Source organism: Eucyclogobius newberryi, unplaced genomic scaffold, assembly GCF_026437365.1.
Source record: "Eucyclogobius newberryi isolate DKJ021-1_F unplaced genomic scaffold, fEucNew1.0.hap1 SCAF_14, whole genome shotgun sequence".
In the NCBI taxonomy this organism is placed as follows: domain Eukaryota; kingdom Metazoa; phylum Chordata; class Actinopteri; order Gobiiformes; family Gobiidae; genus Eucyclogobius; species Eucyclogobius newberryi.
Genome location: NW_027315768.1, coordinates 27762324 through 27786905, shown reverse-complemented (window position 1 = coordinate 27786905; position 24582 = coordinate 27762324). Strand labels below are relative to the sequence as shown.

At 40.8% G+C, this 24582-nt stretch overlaps 1 protein-coding gene across 1 annotated transcript in view; it reads left to right on the top strand.

Annotated features, from left to right (window-relative positions):
• lrp1bb (low density lipoprotein receptor-related protein 1Bb) overlaps window positions 1-24582 on the top strand; it is a 512409-nt gene that overhangs the window by 350297 nt on the left and 137530 nt on the right. The window contains exons 33-41 of the mRNA XM_072445180.1: window positions 1875-2015; window positions 3175-3300; window positions 3386-3517; window positions 7939-8073; window positions 8252-8381; window positions 9625-9751; window positions 9877-10028; window positions 11350-11474; window positions 12311-12682. Of these exons, the coding sequence (XP_072301281.1) occupies window positions 1875-2015; window positions 3175-3300; window positions 3386-3517; window positions 7939-8073; window positions 8252-8381; window positions 9625-9751; window positions 9877-10028; window positions 11350-11474; window positions 12311-12682 (1440 nt within the window). The remainder of the gene's footprint in view (window positions 1-1874; window positions 2016-3174; window positions 3301-3385; window positions 3518-7938; window positions 8074-8251; window positions 8382-9624; window positions 9752-9876; window positions 10029-11349; window positions 11475-12310; window positions 12683-24582) is intronic.

Genomic DNA, 24582 nt, shown 5'->3' with positions numbered 1-24582 from the left:
CTGCAGGCAGAACAGGTGTGGGCCGAGGTCACACCACGCTCCTGCTCAGGCTCTGCACAAAAGGCTGAGCTAAAGAGGCTTGGAATTCATTGAGGTTGTGGTTCCAAGAGGGAAAAAAAAATGAATAAATACAAATTGGCAGAGGCGTTGAAGGACCTTGTGATCCATTGGTTGGGTAATCAGAGTTGTGTGAATGACCATAAGTCTTAGTGCAGGGTGGCTGTTGCTTTTTTCTACTGATTTTCCGTATATAATTTCAATATAAGAACGTATATATATATTTTAATCTCTTGTGGGTCAAATACAATTGCCAAATCTCGCCTGACATTCATTTCTACTATCAGTTGTGAGATAAAACAAGAGCAAATTAGTTCTGCACATTGAGGCGTTGCAAATATAAAGCCGATGAACGATAAGATCATATCGTTTTGTATGATTGTATCAGCAATGCAAGATATCTGTGGGAATATTCTCAAATTGCCATGAAATGATTCGTTTTGCCCTCTGATAATCGCCAGTAATGGAGACTTTAATGTTTTGTCCATCAGGAGACACAAAGAGGATTCTGGTCCACACCGCAGATGACAAATCGACTTTATTCTAATCGTAGCAACATGTAATATTTGCAAACTTTCCCGACCCGAATGAAAAAGTCCGTAATGTCCCAATATCCTCTAAAAGTAATGTATGATAAAGAGCACGTCACAGCGTTCGTCCCAGTTATAAAAGTGCTTTTATGTTCAGTAATGGGTTCAGAGAAGGTCACTTTTAACTATAAATGGTAAGTGCAAAGTTTGGCTTCAGCTTGGATATACTAGGGGCATTACATAAGAGAAAGGGCCAGATGAGGAGAGCATTAAGTGCAGTGGCTGGGCGGCTCAAAATAAAATGTTTCAAATCAATAGTGGAGATGACTTTGCTTCTCTTTATTTTGTTGTGAGGCATGAAATCCATTGTCCAAGTTGTAATTCATGTTTTCTGTTGTGAAATGTTCAAAGCACTTCCTATTCTTAATGTGATTTTTGTTGTTGTTGAAATATTACCGTCTCTGTTGACAAAGCTGGAGAAAGCCAGTTGCTCTTGTGAGTTGAATGTTTAGTTCAGTTGCCATTTGTAGATTAGATCGTTAGATGAAAATGTGCAAAGAGCTTAGAATGCACTGTAAAACATAAATAAACATTAAACATAACCTATGCATTTGAGAATAGATAATGCTATAATGATAAATTGATAAATTCAACAAGCAAAGGACAAAATGGGACTCATACTTCTCGCCATAAGATGCTTTAACCGATTTTTTCCATTAGATGCAACCTAGTTCTACACTATCTGCTAACCCTTATCCTTTACATATTTAGATTTTTTTTTTTCTTATTTTTTTTTTTTTAGATTTAATTTAATTTTGTTCTCTTATTTTTTTTCTTATTTTCTTATTTTTTTTTAATTAAATTTTCTTCCCTAAATCATTAAATAGGTCATTTTGTGTTATGTATTTTTGTTGCTGTGTGTTTAAAAAAAAAAAGAAAAAAGAGAATGGATAATGCAACTACATGTTTGCCTTGATAGTAGTAAACAAACAAACAAACAAACAAACAAACAAATAATACATTTTTAGTTGATTTGTGTCGTCAGAAGAGATCTGTCTTTTCATCTGGATCGTCCTGCTAATTAGATATATTAACCAAACACCAGGACACAATTAAACCACAAATCCAATCATAGAATCCTTCGTGTCAACTATAGGCAGTTTAGTACGTTATGGCCTTAATACGTGCGCACAACCAATTGCTTTGTGAACGGAGCTTCACTTCCAGCGTCTCTTGGATGAGAAAATCGATATGACTCACTGTTGGCGACGTGTGTTTGTTTTGCAGGAGGTAAACTGTGGTGGGCCGACGATGAATCAGCACAAATGGGAACGGTGACCAAGAGAGACGGACGCAACCCGGTGGTCCTCCGCAACAAGACGAGCGGCGTGGTGCACATGAAAGTGTACGACCGCGAGGGACAGAAGGGTGAGCGCGTCGGGCCAACTCCGCAACTTAATGAGGGGGATTTAACGAGGATTTTTATGGGATTAAGCTTCCGATATGAGTACTTTTCGCCACTCAGAAGATGTAATATTTGATTTTGAATTGTTAATTGATATGGGAACGGTGCTAACTTGTCATTACTCTGATAGTTAGATGGATATATTCTGGTGTGGGGGGGAAACACTGCTCATGTCATTGGAAATACTACTTTTCCCTTATTTTAAGATGTTTCCTGTCCAGATTATGTATATTTTAATCACAACTAATAGCACTTTAGTCAAAATTGACCCCTTAAAAGTGAACGTGGATGTTAAAACACTGCTCCTGTACATCGTTCTTGAACAGTGGGTGACAGAGCAGCTCTTCTACCTCCAAAAGAACAGATTGTTATCCCCTCCGATGCCAACATATACCGATACCTGAACTCAAATGCATCATTGTCTTTTAGAAGAGTTCATAACCACTTAACTGTCAGATTTTTCATTTCATTCCTCTTCGTCTAATAATAATAGCGACAAGGCCTTGGACATATTCCGCCTTTCAAGATATTGTGTTACATTATTCATTCACTCCTTACGGATTGATGGAAGGAAGGCTTCAAATGTACTCACTACAAATTGCTCGCACGCTACATCCGTGCGTAGGCAAAGTGCAGTGTCTTGCCCAAGAATAGAGTAAATAACATCATTTTCTGTTCAGTTTCCTTGTTTATAGCGGTAGGCAAACGTTCTGAATGCCTTATAACTTATTCAACTTGATTAAACAGGCATCCCGTTTGTTGCTGTGCTGTTGGGCAACACACTTAATCCACATTGCCACTGACGTATTAGCTGTGTTTGATGGTGTTTGCAAAGGAAAGCTGTAGGTGAAAAATTGTAGCAATGACTCACGGGTGAATGAATAATGCACATAGTTGCAAAGTAAAGAATAGTGACTTGAAAATCCTTTGTGTTCATCATATTATAAAACAGATAATATATAAAAATCCTCGTTGTGAATATTTGGAATACTTTGCTGATGACGAACAAATTTTACAAGCACTTTTCTTTTTAAAAGCGTTTACAGATGAAAGCGCTCCGATACTCAATCTGCCCTTTTTTGTGTGTTTTTTTTTCCTTCTGTTTCTCTTTTTAAAATTCAGGACGGAACCCATGCCAGGTAAACAATGGCGGATGCTCACAGCTATGCTTCCCCACTTCAGAGAACAGCCGAAGCTGCGCCTGCACCGTCGGATACAACCTCCGCAGCGACCGCATGTCTTGTGAAGGTAGGGGTCCTCCAGCTAATAAACAGTTCGGGGCCGCGATTTGAATATCTGAGGCTGAAACGCTTTTTTAAAATGGCTTCCTCAGGTGTGGATTCCTTTTTGATGTACTCAATCCACGAGGGAATCAGGGGCATCGCTCTGGACCCGGACGACCACAGTGAGGCCCTCATGCCCATCTCCGGGACGCTGTTCGCCGTGGGAGTCGACTTTCACGCAGGTGCGGAGAACATGCTAATTCAGAGCTGATTTATCCGGCGCATCCGTTGTATCCCCGTTACTTCCCGCGGTGTCGGTCGTCATGGAAACGGTCACAAGTCACTCGCGGCGCAGAGCGTTTGAGGTGAAGTTGCGTCGTTTTTGTCACGCAGACTGACTGGGTGGCACGTAGACAGCTGAGGACACATTTTTAAGACAACATAATATTACTTTCTCTATTATAGTTCTGATGGAAAAGGTCACGTTTCGTTCCTGTAAATGAGGTTTTTTTTATTTCTTTATTTTTGTAAAGGTTTTTCTGGCTCAAAGGCTTTATTTGACAGGACAGAGGGGATACAAACACATTATTTGTTTTTATCGATACTTTCCTCAAATCTGTATCTAATTGTGGCACTAGCTTTATTGTCGTTTAGTGTTGGATTTTCGATAATTTTGGCAACCTTATCATGATATATAACGTATACCTCCAGGGAGAAAAGACACCACTAAGTCTAGTGCGCAATGTGTTTCGTGGCATTTTGAGCAATAAAAAGGCAGACTCATCATTAGAAAAGTTATATAACGCAATGGTAAAGGCCGCAATTGTCCAACACACGTCTATTCATTATGTAGTTTGCACTGCCAAGGACACATCCTCTGCTCATTCTGATTGCACCGGCCAATTCCAGCAAGATATTCTCGCTCACTAGGTTTAATTCCAATGCCGGTGAGAAGTTGACGGACAAAATCAATGTTTCCTAATCAATAAAAACAAAAGTGGGATGTTCATGGAAAGAAAATGAAAAGTTTCCTCGATAACAAACATTTCTCTGCACGCTTTTCTTCTCATTGGGATGCAACAAATCCACACACACACACACACACACACACACATACAAACCAGGCACGACAGAAGAATTATCCGTAAAGTAGTTTGGTTGACTTTGTGTGGGTTGAGAGAACGCTATTTGGAAATTCAAAACTCCAAAAGCCTAATTTCAGTCGCATATTAGACAATGTGTTATTTCTCGGCTCTGTTTCCCGCAGCTGCAACTTTGCATTTCTTCCGTCTTTTAAAACAGAGAGCAACAAGGAAATGTGTTTGCTCTTGTGGGCTCTAACCTTTTGAATAATAGTTTGTGGGCATGTGGAGTGCAGCGTAGATGAAAGGAAAAAAGACTCCATATGAATAACATTAAGAGAAAGACATTCTTCTCAAGCTCGGGCTGTTGTACCAAATGAAGGCAATGCAAGCCAATAGAAAAGTGTGGGGTTGCTTTAGCTGTCATTTTCTCTCCCTGATCCTATATTCTCCTTTCTCTAACTCGGTGCACGTTGTGAAATATAAAAATCATAGATTTATAACAAGGGCAAATGCTCTGAGTTCAGTCTATAGGGTGGCACTGTCTCATCCATAAGTAATCGCAGCAGCCACAAGTGATCATAAAAATGGTAAATGAGAAAATCTTGCTCGGAAGATGTAAAGATCCAGCCTAACAATGTAGCTTAAGATGTACTGTATGGCATGTCTATAGCAAGTGTTTTAAGGTATTATTTCAACATGAATGATCTTTAAAATGGAACTACTGTGTTGGATAGCTTATCGTTTATAGTATGTATATATATATATATATATATATATATATATATATATATATATATATATATATATATATATATATATATATATATATATATATATATATATATATATATATATATATATATATAATACTTAGGATTTGAATATTCCACCCAAATAAGAGGTCATGTTTTATCAAGACTTGACAATAAATATGAGAGATACTTTTTGGATTGGGCAAAGAACAACTGCTTCTATGATAATCTTAAAACAATGCAAAGAAGCATTAGCGTTAGCCACCAGCTCTAATGATAAACTTGTAATGCCAAATGGAGGGAAAATTGTGCTGAAGTTGAAAATAAAGCAGTGAAGTATATTGATAGTTCAGACAATTTACCTTTCTGTGTCCACATAAAGGACCAATGAGCATGTAAATGTGTGATCATTTTGGTACAATGCAATCTCAATCAGAACCTTAATCAAAAAAGAAGTTATAACCTTCCTTTGTAATTCCCTGCACTCTTGATTTTATTCTCACCTTGCTTTCTACAGCTACAGCAGTAACTTCTTAAGTATGCATTAAGTGTCGTTCGGCATCACACGTGCATGTTTAATGCACTCATTATACAAGAGATTATAACAAATGTGTATGTTATCCTACCGCTCTCAAGCAAAGCTGCTGTATGAGCAACTCCTTGATTCACTTTTAATCTTGATTTTCTTTCAAAAAAGAAATCAGGCCAAAGTCAAGCTAAAATTAACCAAAGACAAAAAACTGCCAAGCTCATTATACTGCCTTTATTACTTAAAACAGGTGAGTGAGGGTACGATGAGCTCATCTGAAGTTGCCAGTGCACGCATATCATTTACATGGATTTAAGATGGCAGGCGGAGACGGGAGCAGATGAAAGCCCCCCAGCTGCTTTCTGTCACATGTGCGCCGCGTGCGTAAACCCACCGCCAACAAGAAGTACAAAGAGACATGCGACCAAACAGGCTGGACTTGGCCTTTTAGCTCCATGGCTGGCAACGTAACCGTGTGAAATCTTGTACGTTTTCATCACATCAAAGAACCGGAATGTGGGGTGGATTTGAGCATGTCTCCTAATGTCCGCTTTATTATTTCTATTTCTCTATAGATCCCATTATATAAGCGATGTACCAATTTCAAAATAAGGGACTAAGAGCAGTATTAAAGCTGTGCGGTTGTCATACCTGATTTTCACGGTCTTAAAAACATGAAAAACAGAACTAGGTTTGCTGCAGTTCAAAAGTATTAATCACTTACCTAATGCATTTCGTAATCATTTTAAAAGCGAACAATAAAACGCTCTATAATTAGATGCAGACCGCACACAGCACTCTCATATTGACCCTAAGAGCTGTTTTAACATGTTTCAACTATACATCTGTGTTGGGGCAAAACTGATTGAACTTTATAACATGGAAACATCAGGTACAGTCCCTTTAATACATTTTCATTTGAATCCTGATCAGTTTAAGCCGTAGTAAACCCAATCCTCTGTCAGTTTGGAGATTTGGAGCCGAGTTAAGACTTTAGCGGAATAAATGTGACAGTTTTTTGTGTTAGATGGCATTGATTAAAAGCATTTTGTAAACGATCAAAATCAAATATTCAAATAAATCAATTCGAAATGACTCATTTTACCATATAATACAGCCCTAACTCAAATTTCTACTAAAATTGCTGTGTCCGTAATCGACTGCATGCGGTCATAATAATACCCATGATTAGTTTGTACTGAAATCCAAATGCTGAGAAATGTTTTTGTTGGAAGTCACGGCGTTGCCTCCCTGAATGGAAATATAGCCACATTAGCATATAACAACCTCCTCCTTCTTACCCAGGGCTGAACAGACTGATATGAGCTCAGATTGACTCTTTGTGTAGCATGAGAAAATAATTCAAGCCCTGTTTCATATGCCGGCGTAATGGGGTTGTAAAAACAGAAAGGGTTCATAATAGTTTTACTCACATCTTGTTTTGCACCGAGTAATATACTGGCCTGTAAAATTTGGCCGACATTTGCCATCCCCTTCCAGCAATCTGTGTCAACAAAGAGCCGGGGATGGAGTGTTGGGGTATTTTTACCATCATGCTTTACAGCCGCGCACACATTTGGTGAAATGGGGCATGCTATAGTCAAATGTGGTTTCACTGGCTGCTCTGTTCCAGGCGATGTTGTGGCAGCGCCGTTTATCATGTCGTTTTCGCTCTTATTTAAATGTGCAGTGTGGCTTTTTGTTGCAAATGACACCAACAAAACATATCTATGGTCAAATGAACCAACATGCAACGTGGGAAGTACAAACTGGTTTGGACTGGAGAGAACACACTCTAAAAAAAACAAAAAAAAACAGCTTTTTTGTGGGTTAAAATGCTGTTCTTATTCAACACTGCTGTGAGGGTAAATACATCTTACAGTTTAAAACAAGTCTCTTCTAATTTTCTCTTGATATATATACTATTTATACATTATACATGCGGAATTGTATAGTAGGTGTTAGAGGGGCATGTTATTATGAAAATTGTATATTTATGAGCTTTTAACCAGGTTATGAAGGTGTTTTCCCATCATCATTTTACTAGTTGCATTTTGAATGAATAATGCATGTTTGAATAAAATTGTGTTATGCAAAAATGATGTGTTCACCTACCCCCTATACCTGCCCTCCTTTCTAACTAACTTGCATTTATTTAAAAGAACAAACTGATACACATAACATTATTTGCCCACATTTAAAAAAAACCCACCACATTTCTAAATTTGCATTATTTTGGATACAATTCACCCTTCAGCTTGTAATCTTTAAACGCTCAAACGGCTCTTGTTTTTCAGCCAACGACACCGTTTACTGGACCGATATGGGGCTCAACCGCATCTCTAGATCCAAGCGTGACCAAACCTGGAGGGAGGACATCATCACCACAGGCATCAGCCGAGTCGAAGGCATCGCCGTGGACTGGATCGCTGGTTAGTTCTTTTCATTTAACGCCGCGCTTAAGCCCTTCGACGGAAAACTATAGTCAAGAATAAGTGATGGAAAGTGTCGGTCCCGGTTTGCGTAAGATTAACTCAAGTGCTCTTAATGATGGGAATTTCACTGTACGCCACGTCCTCATTAAAATATATAACGTGAATGGCTTTTCAGGGAACCTTTACTGGACCGACCACGGCTTTAATCTGATTGAGATTTCTCGTTTGAACGGAGCGTATCGTTCAGTGGTGATTTCAGAAGGCCTGGATCAGCCTCGAGCCATCGCTGTCCATCCACACAAAGGGTACGTCATCTCTATTCCACAGCCTTCACTGCTTATACTGGCACCTTCTATATGATTATAAGTGATGAAAATAGCTTGTCGAATGTTGGAAATTCAAGCACAGTTTAGGTCAACAGATGAGGGTTTTGAAGTAGTTAATGCTATCAATGCACACATTTTATTCACTATGTTATATCAATAAAACACTTTTATTCACACAAGCGTCTCGCCCTGTGACACTTCCTTCTGGCAAATGAAATACAGTGGCCTTGTGTCTGAATCATACATGATCAGTTCACAAAATATTATTCATGTATTCATTTTCTACCGCTTGTTCCGGGGTCGGGGGTGACTGGAGCCTAATCCCAGTGACTTTGGGCCTTAAGCAGGGTGCACCTTGGACAGTGGCCAACTCGTTGCAGGGCCAAAACTGACAAAATATTATGATAATTCAAATAAATATTCAAATCTCATGACACCTGAAAGACTGGCCTTCTATTATCAAATGTATGTGTTTGTGTCTTTCTATTGAATTGTACATATCATAAGTACTCTCTTTATGCGGCTCCCTCAACTTTCTCAAGTGGAAATAATAATGTTTCATCGTCAAGTGACATTTTTTATTTGAAGCGAAATTATAGATCTTCTTCCTAATATAATAGTATATAGTATTATGCATGTGAAAGACTCAAAGGTCCACAGCAAATGCACAACTGGTATGTAGACTATATTACTGATAAAGAGCGACCTCAGCCATGCCATAATAATAGCAATGACAAAACCAAAATACTATCCTATGATGATATAGATATCTTGGCTTTGGTCAAACAATAAAAATAGGCAACATTTTATGATTCAATTTAGCACATCCTTGCCTTAAATGAGTGAATATTATGTGACATTTTCAGTCGTTTTGCTCACAATATCCACGTTTTAATTGTGCAGTGTCATATCTTGACAAAAACATGAATAATAATATATTCTATTGGGGCAGCGTTTGCTCTCTGCACTTTGATTCCTACACAATACGTATTTCTGACATATAAAGACTCCTCCCTCTCTTTGCCTTTAGTTGCTGTGTACTCTGCGGCGTGAATACTGCTTTATGTGTAATGAGTGGTGCCCTAGAGAGAAAAAATCGGAACATTTACAATTTTACGCAGCCATTTTCAATACTTTGTAGGGCAAAACGACTTCCTGTAACTGGAAGTAAACAAAACTACACTGACTGTAGTGTGTGACTGAAGCCGGTTCTCTACTGCAGGTATCTGTTCTGGACCGAATGGGGTCAGAATCCTTGCATCGGCCGCTCGCGACTGGACGGCTCGGACCAGGTGACCTTGGTGAACTCCGGGATCACGTGGCCTAATGGGATCTCCATAGACTACGAGGTACAACGGTCACTGCATTCACAAACGCATCGAAATCCTCCCCGCGAAATGCTCGCCCAGCTCGCTTCACGTGAGAGGGATGGCCGTGCCGAGTCTCTGATCTCCATTTTAAAATTACCTTCTAGGAAAATACATTATACTGGTGTGATGCACGCACCGATAAGATAGAGAGGATCAACCTTGAAACGGGGGAGAGCCGTGAGATTGTCCTGTCAGCGGCCAACGTGGACCTGTTCTCCGTGGCGGTGTTTGGGCCCTACATCTACTGGTCTGACAGGTAATTTGTTATTTTCTTAAATGCACACACACACAATCGTTGAACCGCAGCGCGTGCAGTCTTAACCCGGTATTAAAACCTGCCCCGTAAGGTCCGCTGGAGATATTAGGATCACTGGGTACAAATAGTCGGGGTCAGCAGTGCACTTGGGTAATACTCCATTTATGATTTCAAAGGGCAATGGGGTTAAACCTCTGTAAATCAGCTACATGTGCAAAATCTTAACCATTTCACCATTTCATATTATTTTCTAAAAGCGTATTACATGGACTTTTACACAGTCATGTCTGATAGTGTTGTAGCTTTGTGTTGTTGCTATTTGCATAATGACGTGTTGTATTTTATTCTATTTTATTTATTTATCTTTTTGATTGCATGTTTCTATTCTCCTGCTGTTGCCCTGCATTGCATCACTGATAAATAATAAAGGTTCTTATGACTAATAAAGGTTTATGTCTAGTTAGAAAATAACATGACATTTTCCATTACGACTAAGCTGATTTCATACCCTTTCTGGTGGAGGGTCTGCCATGTGCCTGGCTCCATGGAGATGTTATTGCTTTGCCTAGAATGTTCCACAATATGGCATTGAAGTTATCTATCTCCATGGAGACAAGCAGGCGACACCACATGGCCAAGTTACAATGGCACAGTCACTTGAGCATTTTAAAATCCCTGCCCAAAACACACTTTTGTCAAGAAAAGGAAAACATGACATTTGCCAAAATAATATCACTGATGCACAGATTTATTTTGACTTAGCTTGTAATTCCTGTAGATGGGAAAAGGCGGGAAGCGATGTTATTTCAGATTTGACCACAATCCTCTCCTGGGCTCTTCTTCTGACGGATTTCATGCCTAAACAAACAGCAGTGTGTTTTCAATGGTGGGACTGCAGTCGTGTTTGTCTTTCCTTATATCTGATCAAAAACTGGGGCCTATACTTCCCCAGTATGTAAAGTGTAATATAGAAGTGGCTGATATGTTTTATACGACAAACATTGAAACATTGAATTGCAAATATATAAATACTGTCAATAACCTGCGGTAAAAACTGACATTTATGTGTAATATCCGTTATATTGTTGTATATATTAGAGCCCATTCTCATGTTTATACTGTGCTTGAACCTGGGCTATTCTACTACATTTTAGCCCGTTTATGACTGGTGACAAAATTTGATCTAATTATTGTCTATTATTGGGAGAGTTCCAAAAGAAAATCAAGATGTATTTAGTTTATTTTGTATATATTGGCCACTCTATATATGTGAGTTTTTCAATGGTGTTACTTATTGCTCACACCCATCTCTTGTGACCAGGGCCCACTCTAACGGCTCCATCAGGCGTGGGCTGAAGTCTGACACCAGTGATGCTGTGACTGTGCGGAGCGGACTCGGGGTCAATCTGAAGGACGTCACCATTTTCAACAGAGGCAGAGAGAAGGGTCAGTCTGTCAAATGTATTTTTTATGTGATCATTACCTTTAAGTACTGTCATAGAAGTTTATGATTTAGTTAAGACGGATTATCTATTGCTATTCTATTGAACTAAGATTCAGTTTTTCGGGCTATGCAGCGCTACTGGATAAAAGTGCACGAAATGTACGACAAAAATATAATTTTTACATATACGGGCAGCACCAGCCAATAAACCGCAGGTGCCCACGTAGTTACATGAGATATTTACACATATACTACACAGTAGTGAACAGGGGGTCTCACAGCGCACCTGAGGTCCGCTGTGCTGTGGGACTAATTAGACTAATTTCTCAGTGAATATGAGTTGGATTGTAATAAAACACACAGCATTTTTAAGCTCAACAAACAGAAAACACATCAAAGCTGTCCCTACTTTTCCCACTGTCCATACTGTCCCCTCTGTCCCTACTGTCCCCTCTATCCCTACTGTCCCCTCTGTCCTCAATTACTCTGTTTGAGATCTATAATGTAAATTATTTCAGGATTTAATGTAAATGCATAACAGTTCCAATTTTTTTTTTTATATAATTATATAGCTGTACATATTTTTTCTTTAAGTTATAATAATACAATCATTTTAAATCAACCATATTTCATTTTGTATAAGTATTAATTCAATAATATCACATCTGGGTTGAGCATAACGACTCGGTAAAATCCCTCATTCAGCCAGGAGTGGTCCAACCTTGAAACGGTTTCAAAGGTTGTCATCTGGACACTGGTTTGATTTCACAAACAGAGTCCAGATTACGTTTCTGGCATAGCATGTGTTGTAATCCTCCATTCTTCCTCCACGTATCAGGCACTAACCCGTGTGCCCGGAGTAACGGAGGATGCCAGCAGTTGTGCTTCCATCTGGGCAGCGGCCGTCGCACCTGCTCCTGTGCCCATGGTCGCCTGGCGGAGGACGGATTCGCCTGTGAACGTTACGAGGGCTACCTGCTCTACTCGGAGAGGACCATACTGAAGAGCATCCACCTGTCGGACGAGAACGACCTGAACTCACCTGTCCAGCCGTTTGAAAACCCGGCTCTGCTCAAAAACGTGATCGCTCTGGCGTTCGACTACAGCCAGGAACGGTCCGGAAGTAACCGCGTCTTCTTCAGCGACGTGCACTATGGGAATATACAAATGATCAATGACGACTGGAGCGACCGGGCGGTGGTGGTGGACAGTAAGTGTTTGTCTTTACAATAAGTTAAATGAGAAGCAATTGTGCCACATTATGTAATGGATGTTATTGTTATTAGTACTGATTCATATAGGTATAATAAAAAGTATATCTGGACGGTGGGCATGTCTATTTTCTGATAAATACTGCTAAAATTGGTATTGGATGTGTCACCAGCTGATGTCTTTCCCTTCTCTCATGTGCTCAATCTGGAAAAACTCAAGCAGACAAAAAACAAATGCCTTACAATGATATTCTTATGTAATGTATGGTTCGTGGAATATAGTACATACATAGTAAACAATGTATATTAGAATTCTTGTGCTTAGGCCCTGGCAGAGGAAATGCGTGGAGCTGCATGAGGAAAGTCAAATAGAGATGGAAATAAATGTCCTCTAGAGTCTAGAACTTGGTAGTTGTGAAAAGCTGAAGCGATGAGCTGATGATGTTGAAGAGAGAATGACCCACTGATGAGGTGATGAAGGAGAAGAGGAGGAGGAGGAGGAGGAGGAGGAGGAGGAGCAGGAGGAGCACGAGGCTGGAGGCTGGAGGCTGGAGTGGTGAAGAGAGTAATGGCTGTTTGAATGAAGCTGGAGGAAGGCTCTATGGCTTTTGCTCTCTATGTCATGACCTCAGATGCTGCACAAGAGCCTGTGTAACTGACATTTACTTTTTTTGAATGAAGAAAAAAAATAGAAATCCACAAATGTTGACTTCTTATAATTTGTTTGGGATTGGCTCCACAAACTAGTGGCTTAGGGCTTAAAATCCTGACAACAATGACATCTCTAGGGTTAAATAATGGCACCACCAGGTTATTGTGCGGGAAAAAAAAACTCTTTTGTTTATTAATGCTGACAGAAAAGACTTCAAACTTTGTGCCGGTTTTTGTTTCATGTGGATTGGACCAGTAATTACAGAGCCATACACCAGGTCAGCAACTCTGCAATCTGACAGTTAAACAGTGGATTCTACCACAGAATTCTGACCTGCTCCAATATCAAACTGTTGAGCTATTAGTTTCTTCCTGCATCATTTCACATTATTACACAACCAGGATAGTCACATTATGATTTAGACTATAATTTAAGTATCTTTTAAGTACTTTTAACACCGTTCTTGCATATTATAACTGGATCTCTTCATTGCTGTTTTGCTCTTACAAATACGCTCAACATTCTATCCATTGTGCAGTTGTAATTTAGCAGTACTTTGATAAAGAGCCTAATCTCTCCATTGTCGTGTATAAACCGCTGTATAAATGGATTTGGATTACATGTGTATATTGCTTTTGCTTCAGTAATTGGACCCGGCCTTTTGCTGATGAATGCGCCATTGTCACTATTTTAAACAATGCGGACGGTGTTGCTTTACCGGCTTTTAATCACGCCAGACATTTCAGATTACATTAAAAGCATTTCTTCATCTATTATTTGACTCAGCTTCTCAAGTAACTCTATTTGTTTTTCTATCAGTGCGGTACATTTGCCATTCTGAAGGCTCTTTACTGTGTCTGTGACAGATAGCGTATCCTTTATTCTAGAGAGATGTTAGAATGGAGTCGGTTTAGATGAAGGTTGTTATTTGTATCCCCTCTTACCATGATGAAGTTATTGCCTGTGGTGTTATAATAGTGCTCAGGATGCACATTAGATCGCGTAATAAAAGAAAATGTCATCAAATATGTTCAGATAATTGCTATTGAATTGAAGGACACATAGTATGCATGATCTGTTTTGTTATTGGCCTTTAAACATGCTATTAAGTATGGCATATCTTGTTTTAGAACTTCGATAATGTATTGAAAACATCACATTACTTTCTTCTATCAGTAAGGCGTTCCCTCATCAGTATTTTTGTTAGCTCGCCATCTACTGTCAGCAGAGGGCATAACCATGGAGGAATAAACAAAGATAGTTTGCCTCCCACATCCTATTGTAAACATGCAGCTGTATTGAACATTATTTGACGGCAGATGATTTATGGACTTCAAACTGTGTTTTTTTGTGAGTCTCAGAGTGGAGAGGACCTTGTAAACAGGGTTATTAAAATATTTGTACTTTTATATTTGACTTCTTGAGCATTAGAAATATTTGAAGTAGCATTTATGTTATTTGACCCACAACATATGGAAGATAGAAATGCTTTTTTATTTATTTTTAATTAGACTTTATTAGACTATAGAAACATACTTTTTTTGAGGTAAAATGTCTCTTACTAGACTATTTTTGGCAACTCTAAAAATATTATGTTTTTGTAGATTTGTGTAAATTTTTAGATTTATTTTATGTATTTTTTCTGTTTCCTTAGTATAATTTATATTGTCTGTTGTTTAAAAGAACACTGAATAGATGCATTATTTTGTTTGTACTAAAACCTAAATCATGCACAACATCCAAACTGTGATATTTCGTCTCTTACGTACAGTTAATATACCATAATTTCACTTGGAGTCAGATTGTGAGTAAATGTTCCACTCCTCTCCACCTATACACCACCTGTACACCATCCACACACCACCTGTACACCATCCACACACCATCCACACACCACCTGTACACCATCCACACACCATCCACACACCACCTGTACACCATCCACACACCATCCACACACCATCCACACACCATCCACACACCATCCACACACCATCCACACACCATCCACACACCACCTGTACACCATCCACACACCATCCACACACCACCTGTACACCATCCACACACCATCCACACACCATCCACACACCATCCACACACCATCCACACACCATCCACACACCATCCACACACCATCCACACACCATCCACACACCACCTGTACACCATCCACACACCATCCACACACCATCCACACACCATCCACACACCATCCACACACCATCCACACACCATCCACTGCAGCTTTGGAAGCGTCTCTCATTATTTATCATCTCCAAAAGAGTGTGTGTTGTGGGGAACCATCTGTTGGGACGTGTACTCCCTGAATGTCCTTCACACCTAAAGCACGCGCTAAATGCTAAATCAGCGTGGATGGAGGAATTAATTTGGGAGCTATTAACATTTTGACATGTATACAGCCCTGTGTGGGCTTTCCAAAGCATCTGAAGTTGTTTATGGATGTCTCCTGATTATGACTTGCTTTAAGAAAGTTTCAAGATTTGATTTGAGTGTGACCCAGTTACAGAAATGTAGTCTTGTTAAAGACAATGACATTTCTGCTATTTCCTCCAGTTAGACCTAGTTTTATTTTAACACCAATTGTGGAACAAATATAATAAACTTGTCTTATTAATGCAGATTACTGATGTTCATCAACTATAACTACTCACATATAGATATATTTGTAGTAGTATTTTATCTTAGCAGCTTCAGTGCTTTTTTTTTTTTAACAATTCAAGTATTCATAGTATTTGTGCAATTTGTATGGGTTTGATCAACTTTTCTAGTAAAGGGTCCCCCACCTGCTCGTCTCCATGTATATTATTGACCTGGAATGCTCCACAGCCTCCATGGAGATAGACACGTTTAATGCCATACTGCGGGATATTGTAGGCAAAGCAGTAACATATCCATGGAGACAATGACTGAAAAATGACACACTACAAATTACAAATAATAAACTCGAGTCTAATTGAACGGCTGCTATTATTAGAATTGTCTTATTATAAAAGCCTGCTAATCTTATAGTTTAGAACTCTACAAACCAACATTTAATTAATTCTTTATTTGTTTAGCATTAGTATGTGAGTCTTCTTGTGTGTTATTGCTCTTGGATGTGTGTAAAAGTTAACTTCTCATACCACCCATAACAATAATAAGCAAATGATGACTGCAAGGACTGAAAATATTAAGAACAATTTGCCCTAGTTCTCTTCCTCATTAACATTTTGCTTCACAACAGAGAATTTTTACCTGTTTCCCATTTCCAAAAGGTGAAACTGTTAATCACCATACTTATACTGCTACTAATACTATAATTAAACCCCGTGTTATGCATTAATTAGCCCATTGTTTTAGAAAGATCACCTCAACACATCAGGTTCCACACGGATTTCATTACAAACTATTAATCTGTGCCGGGCTGACTCAGGGAGACTTTTAAATGTTTGTATGTTTTATAGTCTTGGAGATAAAGGGAAATCAGCCAACTTCCTGTGTCCTCTGCCGCACACAGAAGAGTTATGGCCCGCAGTCACAAACCCTGATTATGTAAATGGAGGAGGAACAAAACACAGCCAAGATGCTTATCAAACCGTTGACACCAAGTTATTTGTATAATGGGAACTATATTTTCGCCATTTTCATGAATTAATGTTGTTGTTCGCATCGATCCGACACCCATTACCAAGCCCAAAATAATTGATGGTGCGCCCTCTGACTGTGCGCTGAATAGAAATCTGCTTGGGCGATTTTGACTGTGGATGTCTTATCAATTATTTGAGGGAGTGAGTTTATTGAAATGATTTATAACATTGAGTCACAACCTCAACCTTACTTTTGTTTGAATATAGTTAGTGTCAAACAGTTGCAAAGACCTCCAAGTTAGAGGGGGTTATGAGATATGGCTGATAAGTACTGCAATATGAATATTATCGTTTTATGTTTGACTATACTTTTTTGCACAATAGTTTCAGTTATATTAAATCAACTGTGTTCATTGTAATGTAGATACTTTGAATATGTGTGTGGTTTGTTCTTTAGCTTCTCCAATTCAAAAAATATCTGAGCAGAATTACACAAAAACAATTCAGTTTTGTTAGTTTCATATTTTTATTTTGGCCTAACATTACAGACGAGCTGAGGTTAGAGAGCTGCGCAGTGGCCACAGATCCACCACAGATCCACCACAGATCCACCACAGATCCACCACAGATCCACCACTGATCCACCACAGATCCACCACTGATCCACCACAGATCCACCACAGATCCACCACAGATCCACCACAGATCCACCACAGATCCACCACTGATCCACCACAGATCCACCACTGATCCACCACAGATCCACCACTGATCCACCACAGATCCACCACAGATCCACCACAGATCCACCACAGATCCACCACAGATCCACCACTGATCCACCACTGATCCACCACAGATCCACCACTGATCCACCACAGATCCACCACAGATCCACCACAGATCCACCACAGATCCACCACTGATCCACCACAGATCCACCACAGATCCACCACTGATCCACCACAGATCCACCACAGATCCACACCAGCACAGGCCAAGCCACCGAGTCCCTCCTCCAGCTCCTTAGGACACTAGAAACTTTAGGGTAAAAGTCTACACAATTGTCTGGAAAAAAATGAAATTCAAACGGTTTGTTTAGCTCTTTTTTGGATTTGTGTTAAAAACTTACAAATTAAAGAACTAACCATACACAAATTATATAATTACTAATCAGCAGTAATAGTCTTGGGACTTTTTAATCGAGAGGTCCACAGCCGTCATCATATGTCAGTAAAAACCTGTGGTTTGGAGCAGAGTTCAGACTTTGTTATTCAAATCAAATCAAATCAATTTATTTTTGTAAGGCCCAAAATCACAACAACAGTTGCCTCTGAGGGCCACAGGGAGAAATGAATCAACAATGTCTGTGGTGGCGATGAAGTCAGACAATGTCTGTGGTGGCGATGAAGTCAGACAATGTCTGTGGTGGCGATGAAGTCAGACAATGTCTGTGGTGGCGAGGGACGATGTCCCAGGGTCCTCTGTCCTTAGACTCTCCTTCTCGGCCAGGAAAAACTACAAAAAAAACCTCTTTGGGAAAAAAGCGTAGAAACCTGGAGGAGTTCCAGTGAAGGAGAGATCCGACTCTCACAGACGGACAGACGGACACAAGGAGACTGGAGCTGGACCCACTCTTCAGGCAGAAGAGGGACCGACTGAGGCGAGCTGGACCCACTCTTCAGACAGATGAGGGACCGTCTGAGTCGAGCTGGACCCACTCTTCAGGCAGATGAGGGACCATCAGAGTCGAGCTGGACCCACTCTTCAGGCAGATGAGGGACCGTCTGAGTCGAGCTGGACCCACTCTTCAGGCAGAAGAGGGACCGTCTGAGTCGAGCTGGACCCACTCTTCAGGCAGATGAGGGACCGTCTGAGTCGAGCTGGACCCACTCTTCAGGCAGAAGAGGGACCGTCTGAGTCGAGCTGGACCCACTCTTCAGGCAGAAGAGGGACCGTCGGAGGCGAGCTGGACCCACTCTTCAGGCAGATGAGGGACCGTCGGAGGCGAGCTGGACCCACTCTTCAGGCAGATGAGGGACCGACTGAGGCGAACTGGAGCCACTCTTCAGGCAGATGAGGGACCGTCCACACAGGGCAGGGACCACTTCACCAGGGGAGGGGCATCTGGGTCCACAGGTCCTCAGGAGTGAGAGAAAGAAAAGAAGGCGGTGAACAGTTTGCAAGTGGAATCAAAAAATAAATATTGTTTGATAGCATAAGTAGTCAGAAGAAGAAGAGGATAGTGCTCAAGCTGTCATACTTCCCCCAGCATAGTTACTCCTAGGGCAGCGTAGCTGAAGCTGTGGGTTTATCTTTCTGTTCCTAACTACTCTGACCATAAGCGATTTCGAAGAGGAACGTTTTAAGCCTGGACTTAAATGAAGAGACTGTGTCAGCATATTTAACATGGGTCGGGAGCTGATTCCATAACACAGGAGCTTGGTAGCTAAACGCTCTACCTCCTACAGTACTTTTAGAGACTCTTGGCACCACCAGAAGGCCAGCATTCTGAGAGCGAAGAGCTCTGTTTGGATGATATGGTTCTATAGCATCTTTGAGGTAGGATGGGGCCATGTCATTTATGGCTTTGTAGGTCAAGAGTAGAATTTTGAATTTGATTCTAGACTCGACGGGGAGCCAGTGAAGAGACTTCAGCACTGGCGTAATGTGCTCTCTTCTTTTTGTTCCTGTTAGTAATCTTGCTGCTGCATTTTGAACCAGTTGAAAGCTTTTTATGGAGCTTTTAGGACACGCTGCAAGCAGGGAGTTACAGTAGTCTAATCTAGTCGTTACAAATGCATGGATAAGTTTTTCGGCATCACTTTTAGGCAGGATTCTTCTGATTTTGGCGATGTTGCGCAAATGGAAATAGGCTGTTTTACAAGCTTGATTTATATGAGCTTTAAATGAGAGCTCCTGGTCAAATAAGACTCCAAGGTTTCTTACAGTAGAACTGGAGGCTACATTGACATTGTCCAGTGTGACTATCTGCTCAGATAGAGCGTCTCGTAGATGCTTAGGGCCAAGCACAATGACCTCGGTTTTTTCAGGGTTAAGAAGCAGGTAGTTTAGTGTCATCCAGGTTTTTATCTCCTTCACACAAGTACTAAGTCTGTCTACTTGATCGCTCTGATCAGGTTTCATTGATAAATACAGCTGAGTGTCATCTGCATAGCAGTGGAAGTTAATGCCATGCTTTCTGATAATGTTGCCTAATGGTAGCATATAAAGAGTAAACAGAATTGGACCGAGTACCGAACCCTGTGGCACACCGTAAATTACTTTAGAGCTTGGTGAGGAGCTCTGGTTTACATTAACAAATTGGAACCTATCAGATAGATAGGATTTAAACCAGCTGAGGGCTGTTCCTCTGACACCTACATCACATTCTAACCTCTGCAGTAGAATGTTGTGGTCGATGGTGTCAAACGCTGCGCTGAGGTCCAACAGAACCAGGATTGAGACCAGTCCATCGTCAGCGGCTAATAACAAATCATTTGTGACTTTAACTAGTGCAGTTTCAGTGCTGTGGTGGGCTCTGAACCCTGACTGGAAAACTTCAAATAAGTTATTGTCCTGCAGGTGGCGACAAAGCTGTTTTACTACAACTTTTTCAAGGATTTTAGAGACGAAGGGAAGATTTGAAATAGGTCTGTAGTTTACCAATAGGTCGGGATCTAGATTAGGCTTTTTCAGAAGAGGTTTAATGACTGCATGTTTGAAGGACTGTGGAACATAGCCACTTTCGAGTGAAGTATTTATTATATTAAGAATAGAGTCTATAATTAGGGGAAGAATGTCTTTGAGGAGTCTGCTTGGAATGGGGTCTAGGACACAAGTTGAGCTTTTAGAGGACATAATGGCTGAAGTTATCTCTGCTTGATCAACAGCTGTGAACCTTTCTAGGTTTACAGGTGGATTTATATGGGACGTTAGATTTACAGCTTGGGCTAGTTCAGGGCTAATAGCGGGGGTAATTTCATCTAATTTATCTCTGATTGTTTTTATTTTATTATTAAAAAATAGGAGGAAATAATCAGAGCTAAGTGTAGCTGGGATTGAGGGCTCTACTGCACTGTGACAGTTTGTTAGCCTAGCTACAGTGCTGAAAAGGAATTTAGTGTTACTTTTGTTGACTTCTATTAGATTTGAATAATATCTGGTTTGGGCCTTACGCAGAGCCTGCTTATAGGACAGCAGGCAACTTTTCCATGCTTTTAGGGATTCTTCGGTGTGAGAGCGACGAAATAATCCCTCTAACTTTCTAACTCTTTGTTTATGTGAACGCAGTTCTTGGTTGTACCAGGGGGAGGCGCGCTTTGGCCTAATGACCTTCTGTTTTAACGGCGCGACAACGTCAAGAGCAGACTTCAGAGAATTCATGGTCAAGTCGACACATTGATCACTTAAACTGGGACTAAAACTGTTCTCAGCAGGATCACATGACATGTCACTGAATATTGGCTCTATTATTTCTTTGAATTTTGAGATATATTTTTCAGATATTGTCCTTTTCATTATAACTTTATTTTGTGGGACTGGATGATCTTTAAGAATAAACTGAAAGGTAATTAGGAAATGATCTGACAATATAGGGTTTTGAGGGAGGACACTGAGGTCACTAATCTCTGTTCCATACGTTAGGACAAGATCCAGAGTGTTCTTGTGAGTGTGAGTCGGTTTATTTACATTCTGAGTGAAACCAATGCTGTCTAACAAGGCGCTGAAGGCATTACTGAGAGCGTCATCACTCATGTTCACGTGGATATTAAAGTCTCCAACTATAACTATTTTATCCCAGGCTAACACTAAGTTTGATATAAAGTCAGAAAACTCTGTTAAAAAACTCTGAGTAGGGACCAGGAGGTCGGTAGATAACTATGAACAAAACTCCTTTTTGGTTTTTCATATTTGGACATGTGATCGACAGCATAAGGCTTTCAAATGAGTGAAATGCATTGTTAGTTTTAGGGCTCATGAGTAGGCTTGAGTGGGAGATCACTGCCACACCACCACCTCGGCCTGTGCTCCTGGCAGTCTGAAAGTTAACATGGCTGGGTGGGGTGGACTCATTTAGTCTGACGTAGTCGTCTTGTTGAAGCCACGTTTCAGTTAGAGCTAGAAGATCTATGTTATAGTCACTAATTAATTCATTAACTAAGAGCGATTTGGAGGAAATTGCTCTAATGTTTAGCAGTCCACATTTTACGTGTTTATTCATTTGTGTATTTGTGATTGTTATTTTCCTTAAGTTATTTGGTCTGACGCCTGAAATATTTTTTCTGAGATGTGACTTTTTGGCATTATTTGTACGAGGGACACGAGGGACACACACAGTCTCTATCTGTCTTGAATCTGAACACTTCACATGTAACAGAACGGGCGAGAGTTCAGCGACAGAGGAGCGTCTTGAACTGCTGCTCTGCACCTGGGGCTCATCCCTAGATGGTCACTTAACACGACTAAGACTATCGGTCAAATTCCGAACTAATAGGGATGTACCCTCCGAAGTCGGATGGATGCCATCCCTGCGTATGAGCCCGGGCTTTCTCCAAAACGCACTCCAGTTATCAATAAAGACAACGATGTTTTGAGGGCACCATCTGGATAACCAGCTGTTGAATGCTGAGAGACGGCTGTACAATTCAGCATTGATCCGATTGGGCAGGGGACCAGAAAATATTACAGTGTCCGACATCGACTTCGCTAGGTCACACACCGCGGCTACTTGAACTTTGAGCACCTCTGATTGTCTCCGCCGGGCGTCGTTACCGCCTGCGTGAACCACGACTCGCCGGAAACGGGTCCTACTCCGCTTTAAGATCCTAAGGTTTCCTTCGATGTCACCCATTCTGGCCCCCGGGTAACACCTAACGCTAGCAGCTGGCAGCTTCACGTCTCTAACAATAGAACTCCCAATTACAAGAGTTTCTCTAGTGTGTTCAGCGGGCGTGTGATCGCTGAGGGGAGAAAACCTATTATAGACGTGAAGCTCACGGCGCTCTGAGGTTCGGCGTTTAGCGCCTTGTCCCCTCCGAACTGTCACAAAATGGTCCCTATTCTGTTCCTGGTCTAGTCCCGGCTGCACGGGAGACGCTGAGGGGCTGAGCTCGGCCTTACTGCTACTGCTAATGCTAATGCTACGCCCTGCAGCGCGGTCCGGTAGCCCTCGCGCTAAAACCGAACTATAACTGGACTTAAGCTCCTCTAAACAGCGGATCCGCGCTTCTAACTCCGTAACCCTGGCCTCCAAAACTACCACTACACTGCACTTCACGCACCTATCATCAGAGAAGGAGCCAGGGTTCTGACTCGACGAAGGTGAAGGCTCACACGTTTGTTGTTGACCGAACAGAGGCCAGGTTGACGTTATTTAAATAAATCAGCTTGAACTAATTTAACAGTTCATTTTCTTGGTAATCCATTTGCACTCGTTACTTCATCCTCCGTCACAGTTCGTCATAAAGAATCTCGTTCAAAGTGGTTGCACACCTCGGGGACATGAGTGTGGCACCTGAGGTCGGACTGGGACACAAGGCTCGGCTTCACGGTGGAGCCAATCCCCCCGACACGGTCACAAACATACCGGCGTATGCAACACACGCGGCCTCTAACTAGCCCCCCAAACCTTAGACGGAGCGTGACGCGGGACGACACGAGGGACAGGAAGTAGGTGAGGTCAGAGGTCGACTGACGTGAGTGACTCTTAAAGTGACTGACAGCTGACGCTATCTAAACCAACATGTTCCAGTGGCAGAGCCCGCCCACTTTACTGCCACAACAATGTCAATGAAAAAGAACTTCACACATACTTGTCTTGTAAGCCTATTTTTTAGTTTTTATTCTTTTTTTATTTATTAAACAACAAAAAGCCGTTATGCCTGAGCAAATGCACATGCGAGTCTTTGCTTCATTCAGGTAATCTTTCCCCCACGCCAGCAAAAGCAATTCTCTGAGCGCTTGATAAACTGATGCCCATCTTTTCAAGGTCCAGTGGCTCCATAGACTTTATGAAGTTTACAACAAAGAAAGTCTGATTTGATTTACAATAGTCCTCAACTTTTGTCTCCATGGATGCAGGGGAAATGTTTTTGTGTTTGACCTTGTTCATTGAAATTGCCTTTTATACATTTGTGAAGTTAATAATTCAATGCATTTATAACATGCTGCATGGCTGGTTGCTCTTATTTTTCTGTTGTATTCTTTTAACAACCTTGTCTTGTCAACTCAACCAACTCAAACTGTATTCTTTTGGATATTACAGTGAATTATAGTACTATTGAATTATTTACTGTTAAAATGCAAACAGACTGCAGATACGGGCTCTCCACATAATGGTTTGGTAACGTAACTTCTTCATTATTATCACACATACAGTAGGTTTGGTGCTGATTTTGCTTGAGTTTAGTTTAGATTTTGACATTGTTTGGTCTTCTAGTCCTGGTTTAATCTTAAACCTGATTTAGTTCCAGATTTAGTCACAGTTCAGTCCGTGACGTGGTGTGTGTGAAAGTGTGAATGCAACTTCAGTGGGTTTCAACTGTATGAGCATTTACCCCTGAACTAGCATAGCGTCCTCGTTCTCTTCTAGGGTCTCATTTATAAAGCCTGCATATGTACAAAAAATAATGGTAATGGTAATAATGGTTACATA